Source organism: Scyliorhinus canicula, chromosome 18 (genome assembly GCF_902713615.1).
Source record: "Scyliorhinus canicula chromosome 18, sScyCan1.1, whole genome shotgun sequence".
In the NCBI taxonomy this organism is placed as follows: Eukaryota; Metazoa; Chordata; class Chondrichthyes; order Carcharhiniformes; family Scyliorhinidae; genus Scyliorhinus; species Scyliorhinus canicula.
Window position 1 is genome coordinate 113822573 of NC_052163.1, and position 12707 is coordinate 113835279.

Here is a 12707-nt window from a genome sequence, read left to right on the forward strand (position 1 = left end):
CCCATTCTCATCATTGACCATCGACACAGAGTGGCAGCCATGTGCACCATCCACAAGATCACTGTAGGAACTCACCAAGGCTCCTCAGGTTACACCTTCCAAACCCGCGACCACTAACATCGAGAACGGTATTCTTCAAACTTTTTTTCCGGGGACCCATTTTTACCAACCGGCCAACCTCCGTGACCCAACCCAGCCGACCTTCGCGACCCACACCGGCCGACCTGCGCGACCCACCATTTTCTCTTACCTTGCTTGCTGCTGACAAAAATAGAGGAAATGGTTTTGGGTCCCTTTGGCCTGTTGGCCAAATGGAACCTGTTGGATGAAGGTGAAGCCTTCCGGTGTCGGAAAGTATGGAGTCTCCATCTGTCCAAAGGTCCCCCCGCTCCCCCAACTTGTTTAAAAAAATAAAATGAATAAAAGAAATGAAAAAAAATGAATAAAACCCCCCCCCCCCCCCCCGAACTTGTAAAAAAAAATGAATAAAATAAATGAATAGATGAATAAAAACCACTACAGAACTTGTAAAACAAAAATCTGCAACTGTTAAAAAAAAAAATAGCGGCCGCACTGCGCATGCGCGCCGATCATCGTGTACCCATTTGAAATGCGGCCGAATTTTTTTTTAACATGTTCGCGGCCGTTTGCTGCCGGCGTTATGAAAAGCCGGTTGCTGCGCGGGGATTTGCGCGTTCGGGAGCGCCGCAGACAACGGCTCCGCAACCCTCCCGACACCCACCCACTCCACACCCGCGGGTCACGCCCCCCGACTTTGAAGAACACTGATCCAGAGCAGCAGATACCTGGGAGCCCCAGCACCTGAAGATCCGCCTCCACGGTGAGCCGCACGGTAGCACACTGGTTAGCGCTGTTGCTTCACAGCGCCAGGGTCCCAGGTTCTATTACCGCTTGGATCACTGTCTGTGTGGAGTCTGCACGTTCTCCCTGTGTCTACGTGGGTTTCCTCCGGGTGCTCCAATTAAATCCGAAAGACGTGCTTGTTAGCTGAATTGGACATTCTGAATTCTCCCTCTGTGTATCCGAACAGGCGCTGGAATGTGGCGACTAGGGGATTTTTACAGTATCTTCATTGCAGTGTTAATGTAATACTAATGATAAGAAAGATTATTATTAGGAAGACTGGTTTCTGCAATGTGTTAAGGATGTGTTTCTAGAGCAGTATGTTGAGGACAGGGTATTCTAGATCCAGTATTAGGTAATGAAAAATTAGTCTAGTTGCAAAAGAACCTTTCGCGGGAAGTGACCACAAGATGGTAGAATTTTACATTATTTTTGAAAGTGAGGTCGTTCAATCTGTAGACAGGGTGTTAAAGCGGAATAAAGGAAATTATGAAGATATGAGGAACAAATTGGCTGAGGTGGATTGAGTAAATACATTCACAGATAGAACTGTGCATAGGCAGTGGATAGTCTTCAAATGACTTGTAGATAACTTACAGCACCTACATATTCCTTCAAGGTGCAAAAAGCCAGTCAACATGGCTGATAAAGGAAGTTGAGGGTTGTACAAGATTAAAAGAAAAGATTTATAAAGTTACCAGATGTAGTAGTAAACCTGCGGGTTGGACAATTTTTTTTTTTAGTATACGGCAAAGGAAGGGATGGAACCTGCTGAAGAAAGGGAGAACAGAATATGAATGCAATCTAGAAAAAAAACAAAAAAACAGGCTGTGAAAGGTGTGTAAAACGCAAGTGTTTGGTTAAGGCAAATGTGGTCCATTCCAGGCAGAGTCAGGAGAATTCATAATGAGGAGTGGAGAATGGTAGAAGAAGTTAATGATGACTTTGTTTCTGTTTTCACGAAGGAAGATTCAGGAAATGCCCCAAACATCAAAATCCAAGGGACTAGGGAGAATGTGGAGTTGAAGGAAATTAATATGAGTAAAAAGGTTTGTTTAATGGGACTGAAAGTTGCTAAGTCCCCCAAGGACCTGATATTATACATCCCAGGGCGTTGAAAGAGATTGTTATCGAGATGGTGGGTGCATTGGTGACCAGCTTCCACAACTTTATAAATTCTGGAATGGTTCCTGAAGATTGGAAAGTCACAAATATTGGCCCACTATTTAAGGGAAGGAGAGAGAATACAGGAAATTGAAGACCTGTTAGCCTGACATCAGTAGTAGGGAAAATGCTAGAATTTATCATAAAGGATGTGATAAATGGACACTAGGACAAACATGATCTGATTGGGCATGGAATGGGAATTCATGTTTGACAAGTTTGGAGTTTTTTGAGGATATTACTAATAAAATTGACACGGATATGGTATATTTGGATTTTCAGAAGACTTTTTATAAAGTCCCCCCACTGGAGGTTGACTTGTAAAATACAATCACAGGGGATCAGAGGCAATATGCTGACATGGGTTAAGGATTGACTACCGGATGTAGGAATGAAGGTTGCTCTTAAGTTGGCAGACTGTGGCTAGTGGGGCACTGAAAGGATCAATACTTGGACCCCAGCTATTCACAGTATATATCAATGATTTGGATGTGAGGACCAAATGTAATGCTTCCAGATGTGCAGAGTATTGCTTAAATGGTAAAGAAATTCGAAAGTGTAGATGTACAAAGGGACTAGGTGTCCTTGTTCATAAGTCACCAAAGCTAACATGTAGGTGCAGCAAGCTATTGGGAAGCTATTCGGGAGCCAAATGGAATGTTAGCCTTTATTGCAGGAGGATTTGATACAGTAGTAATGAGGTCTTGCTTCAGTTGTATAGGAGCTTGTTTAGACCACGTCTGGAGTACTGTGTGCGGTTTTGGTCCCCTTGCCTCAGAAAGGATATTATTGCCATAGAGGGAGTGCAGCGAAGGTTCAACAGACTTGTTCCCGGGATGGCAGATTGGGCAAACTGGGCCTGAATTCTCTCGTGTTTTGAAGAATGCGAGGTTATCTCCCTAAAACCTACAAAACACTTAGGGTAGATGGGGTTAATATGTGCCGTCAGTGTTGTCATGTAGCAAAGACAATTGGCACACGGTGTGATCCCACAAGTAGCTATGTGATAATTGCCGGCTATTAGTGGTGTTGGCTGAAATTTAAATATAGGCCCATATGAATTTCACAGCCCTGCCCCCCTCTGTTTGTACGGGACACTTCCTGTTGTCTTGATGTTTCTCATTATGGGCTCTTTGATCGCAATCAACATCACAGCCAGAGCTGCAACCTTCAGCTGAGAGCCAATCGGTGGCCCACCCTTTGTGGTGAAAGGTGACAACCTAACGAATAAGCAGGGGAGCTGATTTCACACATCGCTGTACGTGGCTGGCAAGAGGGAGTCATTCAATGCCATGTGGTACAGCACGAGCTGTGTGTGCCCCCGTGTCAGCTCTTGTAAATATACATACAGGCTGCACAGACCTGTTACTGCACAGTCAAGAAAAATGTCAGTACCAGTCCTGAATACGTAGAACACATTCTGTGTAAAGATTTGATTTATTATTGTCACATGTATGAATATACAGTGAAAAGTATTGTTTCTTGCATGCTGTACAAACAATGCATACTGTACATAGGGAAGGAAGGAGGGACTGCAGAATATAATGTTACAGTTATAGCAAGGTATAGAGAAAAGATCAACTTAATACAGGGTAGGTCCATTCAAAAGTTTGATGGCAGTAGGGAAGAAGCTGTTCTTGAGTCAGTTGGTACGTGATCTCAAACTTTGGTATCTTTTCCTGACGGGAGAAGGTGGAAGAGGGTATGTCTGGGATGCGTGGGGTCCTTAATTATGCTGGCTGCTTTTCTGAGGCAGCGGGAATTATAGATAGAGTCAATGGATGGGAGGCTGGTTTGTGTGATAGACTGGGCTACATTCACAACCTTTTGTAGTTTCCTGCGGTCTTGGGCAGAGCAGGATCCATACCAAGCTGTGATACAACCAGAAAGAATGCTTTCTATGGTGCATCTGTAGAAATTGGTGAGGGTCGTAGCCAAATGAGGGACATGCCAAAGTTCCTTAGTCTTCTGAGAAAGTAGAGTCGTTGGTGGGCTTTCTTAACTATAGTGTCAGCATGGGGGGGACCAGGACATGCTGTTGGTGATCTATACACCTGAAAATTTGAAGCTCTCGACCCTTTCTACTTTCTTTTCAAAAACCTTTTCGAAAACTTGAAGCTCTCGACTCTTTCTAGAGGAACTAGTCACTCCCATCTTGAGACGGGTAACTTGTCTGTCTCATTAATGGTTCCCCTACAACAAACATCAGGAAATATTCAGTGTGAGGTTTCTGATCAGGAGCTGAGAGGCTGACTACTTAAATACATGGAAGTGTTTCGCGGTTCGATAAGCATGAACAAAATGTGTTAGATTCAGAGAGGGTCCCATACAACAGGAATGACTGGAATTGGGTTTGGTCCATTGGATTTGTATAAGTGGGCGTGAATTTGATGGAATTGGATTCACCAAGATTCTGTGCAATGGCAACAGTTTTGGATGGTGGAACAATTAATTTTAAGAATGATTGATAAACTTTGTTTTGTCCATTTCCTACATCACAGCCATGGCTGCACTTCAGAAGCATTTCATTGGTTCTAAAGCAGGTTGGGGTGTCCGGAATCTTCCTTCATTGGAATTATATACAATGGGAATGAACAAGAAAGGGCTTGATCCATTGAGATTTTATACAATAGAGATAGTGAAACATAATTCAGTTGAAACTCTATTGAGATTTTATGCAGTGGAAAGACATTGGAATATTGAACAATGGAGTGAATGGGAAGGGATTTGATCCATTGATACTGGGTGCAATTCAGCGACCCGTGTTGCACCCAGCCCGGATCGTGCAAGATCGGGCTCCGTGTTGGGCATCAAGCCAACCAGGAGTTACCCAATTCCATCTGCCCAACGTGGTCTGGATTTCTCACCCTCGAGATCCAGATCTGCATATTTAAATGAGCCATATGCACTTAGAACATAGAACAGTACAGCACAGAACAGGCCCTTCGGCCCTCAATGTTGTGCCGAGCCATGATCACCCTACTCAAACCCACGTATCCTCCCTATACCCGTAACCCAACAACCCCCCCTTAACCTTACTTTTATTAGGACACTACGGGCAATTTAGCATGGCCAATCCACCTAACCCGCACATCTTTGGACTGTGGGAGGAAACCGGAGCACCCGGAGGAAACCCACGCACACAGGGGGAGGACGTGCAGACTCCACACAGACAGTGACCCAGCCGGGAATCGAACCTGGGACCCTGGAGCTGTGAAGCATTTATGCTAACCACCATGCTACCCTGCTGCCCCTAAACTTGACTTGGGAGTCAATGGCCAGGCCTGCGAGAACTCGCCAGGGTGCCTTTTAGCAATTGTTTCTGCAAATTTAGACAAGGTTAACGGCACCTCGTGGGAGGTGAGGGGAACATCTCGCAGGCCATTAAAGATCCCCGGGTGATCAGGGACAGGGCAGGTTGGTACCCTGGCATTCCCCCAGTACCCAGGCAACCCTAGCACTGCCAGCCTGCAGCCCTGGTACTGTCAGGCTTGCACTGCTGGGCTGGCAGTACCAGGGTTGCCCCGGTGCTAGGTTTGTCGTGCCAGGGGTTGGGCCTGGTCCCGTGGGGTGCTTGCCTATTGGCGGTGGAGGCATGAGGGGGTCCCAGGGGCCTCGGACAGATTGGGGAGGGGGGTGGTTGAGAGGGGTTCAATAAAGCGGAGACGGCCTGAAAGTCGGGAGGACGGGAAAAGATTAGGGCTGCCTTTCAAAATGACGCCCAAATCTGCGAGGAGCCATTCCGGAAATCCGTGTGTCCTCGGCTGGGAGAAACCTCCCTAAGGCCCAAAAAACGGCAAAGTGCTGTAGCCTCCGACAAACATCCCACCATACGTACCCAAAAGCGGACTTTAACTTTTGCCCGCTGAATTACACCCATTGGATTTGATTGGAGCGGTTGTGACGTGGTTTGATCTATTGGGGTTTGGTGTATTTGTAGCTGGCTAATGTGTTGGTTGAAATATACAGATAATTTGCTTCAATGGGATATCAGGATTGTGCTGTGTGTTGTCTCCTGCCTCTCGCGTGTCTGCTCAGTAACCGTGCTCCAACTTTGGAAAGTGCCAGAATCTTTATTTAATAAACAACTCTGCTTTTCTCAACAGTTTAAAAGGATGCTAAACCGAGAGTTGACCCAGCTGTCCGAAATGAGTCGGTCAGGAAACCAAGTCTCTGAGTTTATATCCACAACGTTTTTAGGTAAGTCCAGTATAATGCCCGGTATCTGTATGCGTGCCTGTGCCTGCTATCAGTTGTCAGCTGTGACCCTGTTTAACATTTCATTACCTCTGAGTCACAACGTCATGAGTTCACATCCCCACTCTAAATACTTGGGCCCATAATCCAGGCTGACTGTCCCAGTGCAGTGCTGAGGGATTGCTGCACTGTTGGTGGCCCTGTTTTGCAGACCAAATATGTAAACTGGGACCCACCTGCTCCCTTGGGTGAATGCCAATGATCCCATGGCCATTATTTCAAAGAAGACCACGGCCATTCGCCATGGTGTACTGACTAAAATGTATCTCTTGGTCAACAGTTGAATCATTTGTGGGAGATCTCTGTGCATAAATTGACCGCTTTAACACATATTTAGTCTTGGAGTCTTCATCCGTGCCTTTTTACCTTTAGATTTGACATTTCAAATCCTCTCCTGGCCATCATCTCGTCTTTTTATTTAATTTTTCCAATTAAGGGTAGCACGGTGGCGCAGTGGTTAGCATTGCAGCCTCACGGCGCCGAGGTCCCAGGTTCGATCCCGGCTCTGGGTCACTGTCCGTGTGGACTTTGCACTTTCTCCCCGTGTTTGCGTGGGTTTGGCCCCCACAACCCAAAGCTGTGCAGTGTAGGTGGATTTGCCGCGGTAAATTGCCCCTTAATTGGAAAAAATGAATTGGGTACTCTAAATTTTTTTTTTTAAATTTCCAATTTAGCGTGGCCAATCCACCTATCCTGCACATATTTTGGGTTGTGGGGGTGAAACCCACACAGACACGGGGAGAATGTGCAAACTCTACACGGCCGGGGATTGAATCCGGGTCCTCGGCGCCGTGAGGCAGCAGTGCTAACCACTGCCCCATCATGCCGCTCCCGTGGTCCCTGATTGAACCCAATAAACTGCACTCACCAGGTTTGTAACTTTAAAATGCAGGTGACCTTTGATTATACTTATTATACTTATACTTAAATGGACAGAAAATGTAATTGATTATCCACTACCCCTTTCCCAAACCCCTCCCTCTCTTTTCCTAACTTGCACTGGGATGACTTTCAGTCAATGTCTTTCTGAAGTTCCAGCTTTTATCTTGGTACTTCTTCCTTCCAGGCTTGAGATGGTTTTCTCTGGCAAAGTTGTCTACTTTCTCTGCAGAGTCGGCATCATTTTAGGTTTAGAGCAAAGGATGTGCCAGGCACTCGCTGCTTTCAGAGCAGTTCTCTCACTTCAGTCAGGAGGAGAGAGAGATAGAGATAGGTGAATTGGCCACGAGAGATAGAGAACGTTCCTTTTGTTTCCCAGTTCAATACTTCTGCCAAGTTCTCTCAGAAAGCATCACACAGGAACCGATCACTGACGCTTGTCAGGGTGAACACTATCCCTAACCAACCCACCGGTCGCCAGTTTACAAATGGAACCGACTCCCTCCAAAGCCGGTTACTAAGATCCACCCGGTGCCAAAGAGTCTGGCTTCTCCCCTCCCAAACACACAGACTGGGAACACAGTGCCCTGGCAAGCAGGCTGTATCAATGGATCTTCTGCTTAAAGCACATCCCCATGATGGGTCTACAGACCAAAGTAATATAAATAAAAGAAATGGGAACAAAGGAAAAAACAGGAAGAATCTTGCATATGTAAGAGCACGATGTCACTGTGGACAAAATAAGGGGAAACTTACACCAGGTTTCAGGCACCTGTCGGGAGAGATGAGGGAAACTGCTGACACTGGAGCAAAAGGAGAATTGATCAACGGTTGAAATTCCTGGCAAGTATAATAAATTGATTGATTTAACCTCAAACTTAGTAACTGTGACTCTAACGAGGGGGGGCAGTCTCCCGTCACTGTGATTAAGTTCTGCCCAAGTCTAAAACTATGAGGCTGTAAATATAAAATCATTACTAATAAATCCAACCAGGAATTCAGGAGATACTTCTTTACCCAGAAAGTGGGTAGAATATGGAACTCGCTCCAACGTGGGAGTGGTTGAGGTGAATAGTGTGAATGAATGTTAAGCGGAGTTTAAATAAACTCCAGAGAGAAAAGAATAAAATATTCAGCAGTTGACAGGGTGAGCTGAAGGAAGGTAGGATGAGTATAAATATCAGTATGACCCAGTTGGACCGAGTGGCCTCTTTCTATGTTGTAAATTCTATCCAACCCAAGTGTAGTTTCAGCAACTATTGATGTTATTATCACCCAATAATGGGCAGCACGGTAGCATTGTGGATCGCACAATTGCTTCACAGCTCCAGGGTCCCAGGTTCGATTCCGGCTTGGGTCACTGTCTGTGCGGAGTCTGCACATCCTCCCCGTGTGTGCGTGGGTTTCCTCCGGGTGCTCCGGTTTCCTCCCACAGTCCAAAGATGTGCAGGTTAGGTGGATTGGCCACGATAAATTGCCCTTTGTGTCCAAAATTGCCCTTAGTGTTGGGTAGGGTTACTGGGTTATGGGGATAGGGTGGAGGTGTTGACCTCGAGTAGGGTGTTCTTTCCAAGAGTAGGTGCAGACTCGATGGGCTGAGTGGCCTACTTCTACACTGTAAATTCTATGATTCTATGAATTCTGTTTAAGGCTGATAATGTCCTGCACATAGGTCCTTCACTCCGATTCAATCATTTAAAAAAACACTTTGTGGTTTGAGTGTTTTATCCAGGGGTGTGTTGGCACAATTTGGGTTGTGCTCTGTGTCCACCTGATCAATTTCCCCACCCAAGAGCTGTCCAGAGCTAATTTGCTACATTGCAGCCTAATCATAGAACAGTACAGCACAGAACAGGCCCTTCTGCCCTCGCTGTTGTGCCGAGCATTGTCCAAAACCAAGACCATAGTTCCCTCACACGGCCATTTCCTCCCTGTTTGACAGAGACATACCTATCAAGGACACGCAGTATTTGTTCCTTGAACAAGCTCCAATTTTCATTTGTGCCTTTCCCTGACAGTTTCTGTTCCCATCTTATGCTCCCTAATTCTTGCCTAAGCGCATCATAATTACCCCCTACCCCAAATTATAAACCTTGCCCTGCCGGATGGCCCTATCCCTCTCCATTGCAATAGTGAAAGACATCAAATTGTGGTCACTAAGGTCATGGACACAAATGTTGGATAAATTCCCTGCCTGTCGATTGGGTGCACCTTGAGTTTTGAAGGAAAAATTGGAGCCAATCCCCCATCTCAGAGTTTGAATCTTGGCTCAGTTAACTTTTCTTAGCTTTTTCCTGAAAAAAAAACATAATTTGCAATGTTTGAGGATTGGTATATTGGCCAGGGCATTGGAGATTCTCCAGCTTCTTGCAATAATAGAATTTACAGTGCAGAAGGAGGCCATTCGGCCCATCGAGTCTGCACCGGCCCTTGGAAAGAGCACCCTACTTAAGCCCACACATCCACCCTCTCCCCATAACAAAGTAATCCCACCTAACATTTTGAACACTCAGGGCAATTTAGCGTGGCCAATCCACCTAACCTGCACATCTTTGGACTGTGGGGGGAAACCGGAGCACTTGGAGGAAACCCACGCAAACACGGTGAGAATGTGCAAACTCCAGGCGGACAGTGACCCAGAGCCGGGATCAAACCTGGGACATCGGCGCCGTGAGGCAGCAATGCTAACCATCGTGCTGCCCTAGTGTTTTTTTTAATTTGTTCATGGGACAGGGGGGGTTCGCAGGCTGTGCCACCATTTATTGCCCATTCCTAATTTACCTTGAGGGGGTAGTTGAGAATCAACCACAGTGCTGGGGTCATACCCGGCCAGGCCAGGTAAGGATGGCAGATTTCCTTCCCTAAAGGCCATTTGTGAACCAGATGGCTTTTTCCGACATCCGACAATGGTTTCATGGTCATCGTTAGCTTTTTAATTTCAGATCTTTATAGAATTAGAATTTCACCATCTGCAGTGGCGGGATTTGAACCTGGGTCCCCAGATCATTACTCTGGGTCTCTGGTCCAGTGACAATACCATTATCCCACCGCTAATAGACTTAAATTTGTGCTGTTGTATTGGAGAAATTGCTTGTCTGCAGTTACTTTAATTGATTTTCTAAACCCCTCCTCTCTTCCAAGACAAACCACATGAAGTGGAAATGCCGCGGTTAAGCCCAAAAAATTCAAAACTGGATCCTATGACCCAGATCAGCGGCCTGAGACACAGCCCAAGTGTCATCTCCTTCAAGGAAGTTCCGCGCTTCGGCGTCAAATCTGAACACGAGTTTGAGATAGAGCGGGTAAGCAAAAACTTAAAAATTTTTTAACACTTTTTCATTCGTCATCTTTCTTTACTGTCATTGAAAAGTAAGTGGATGAGGTGGCGCAGTGGTTAGCACTGCTGCCTCACGGCACTGAGGACCCAGGTTCGATCCTGGCTCCAGATCACTATCCGTGTGGAGTTTGCACATTCTCCCCGTGTCTGCGTGGGTCTCACCCCCACAACCCAAAGATGTGCAGGGTAGGTGGATTGGCCATGCTAAATTGCCCCTTAATTGAGGAAAAAAATAATTGGGTACTCTAAATTTATTTTAAAAATTAAGTGGACAGCGGGATATTTGGGTATCAGAGGCAACTCAGATACAGAGTAAAGCTCCCTCTACAGAGTGTACAATGTCCCCATCAAACACTCCCAGAGCAGATTATAAGATTTTACTGGTTTGTAATTATTGTTGTATTTATATCTCTATCGTGCAAGAATGCTGATAGTGTACAAAAAATGTTTACTGGTATTTTTGTAGTAAATGGTAGGGTGCGTTTTAGGTCTAGTTTAAATTTTATTCCATGTTTTATCTGAAATGACTAAAGCTGCAATGTCCAATTCTTTCAGAAACCGAGGCTGAGGACACTTTCCTAAAATAGGCTGACCTCATAAGACCCTCTCCTTAACCCTCCAATATTTCTAAATTATCAGACTATTTATCCAACATCCAGTATTAGAAGAGTGCCTGGAGCTCATGGCTCTGGAATTCCCTTCCTAAACCTGCCCATCTCTTTCCCCAACTTTAAGACGTCTCTTCCCACTTCACTCTTTCACTAAGCTCTTGGTCACCTGCCCTAATATCGCCTCATGGAGCTTGTTTTGTAACGTTCACATGAAGCACCTTGGGATGTTTTAGTGGCCTGGATTATCCGAGCTTCGGGTTGCCATCATCAGCTCTCCCAGCTGGAAGCTGCTGCACATCTCTTGATGAGCCTAACTTTGACAGAAATATGGAGCGTAAAGTCCCTCTGAGAAATCCATCGGATCTCACGAGAGTCGCAGAGACCGAGGACACCTCCCTTTTCAACAGCACTAGTTGCTGTATAAATTTTTTATAATCCAATTAAGGGGCAATTTAGCGTAGCCAATCTACCTAGCCTGCACGTCTTTGGGCTTGTGGGGGTGAGACCCAAGCAGACACGGGGAGAATTTGCAAACTTCACATGGACCGTGACCCGGGCCCAGGGTCGAACCTGGGTCCTCGGCGCTGTGAGGCAGCAGTGCTAGCCACTCCACCATCGTGCCGCCCTGCTGTATGGTTAATTTAAATGTCCAGTCTGAATGTTAGTGAATGGGTTGGGTGGGTGAGGTTGACAAGGTGGATGAGCGGATAGTCAGCTCATGAGGTAACTGACCAACACTTCTCAGTCTGCAAAGTTCACCAACTAAACAGCAGTTACTTTCCAGTTAACTTCAGCAGAAACTTCAACAGTTGCATTTATATAGCACTTTGAGCATAATGGGCCAAATCCTCCGGTTTCTGAATGGTCAGATACTGGCCCCCAATTATGTCCTCTTGAGGTTAGTCAGGTGGTCAAGCAGGGTACTCAGGAGGCTGCGACAGTAGCCAGGTGAGGGGTAGGATTTGGGGTGTCTGGGAGTTTGTCAAGTTGGGTTGGGGGGGGGGGGGTGTTAGGTCTGCAGGATGATCGAGAGGCTGGTCTTGGGAGGGTGTAGTCAGGCCGGGGAGGGTGCGGCGCCGATCGCGGAGTGTCCCGCCCAGAGTCGTCCGTGGAGGATCCTGGGGAGCTGGGGGATTTCCCATCAAAGTTGAAACATCCCAAGCAATTCCCTCGTAGGGCCCCATGTCAAGCTTTCCACAGGGTCGGAGCGCATGGATGGCACGGTAGCACAGTGGTTAGCATTGTTGCTTCACAGCGCCAGGATCCCAGGTTCGATTCCCGACTTGGGTCACTGTCTGCGCGGAATCTGCACATTCTCTCCGTGTCTGCGTGGGTTTCCCCCGGGTGCTCCCGTTTCCTCCCACAAGTCCCGAAAGAAGTGCTGTTAGGTGAATTTGACATTCTGAATTCTCCCTCTATGTACCCGAACAGGCGCTGGACTGTGGCGACTAGGAGCTTTTCACAGTAACTTCATTGCAGTGTTAATGTAAGCCAATTTATGACACTAATAAAGATTATTATTATTAGATCTCAGTTGTATGTCCAGTCTCTGATGATACAGAATCCAGAAGATTTGGCCTGTTATTTTCAAGGTG

General features: G+C 46.3%; 1 protein-coding gene across 8 annotated transcripts in view; it reads left to right on the forward strand.

The window, feature by feature from the left end:
- The window catches only part of LOC119952875 (cAMP-specific 3',5'-cyclic phosphodiesterase 4C-like), a 392881-nt gene that overhangs the window by 361354 nt on the left and 18820 nt on the right, over window positions 1-12707 (forward strand). For all 8 annotated transcript variants that reach the window (XM_038776469.1, XM_038776470.1, XM_038776471.1 and 5 more), the window contains 2 exons: window positions 6135-6228; window positions 10306-10466. In XM_038776469.1, the coding sequence (XP_038632397.1) occupies window positions 6135-6228; window positions 10306-10466 (255 nt within the window). The remainder of the gene's footprint in view (window positions 1-6134; window positions 6229-10305; window positions 10467-12707) is intronic.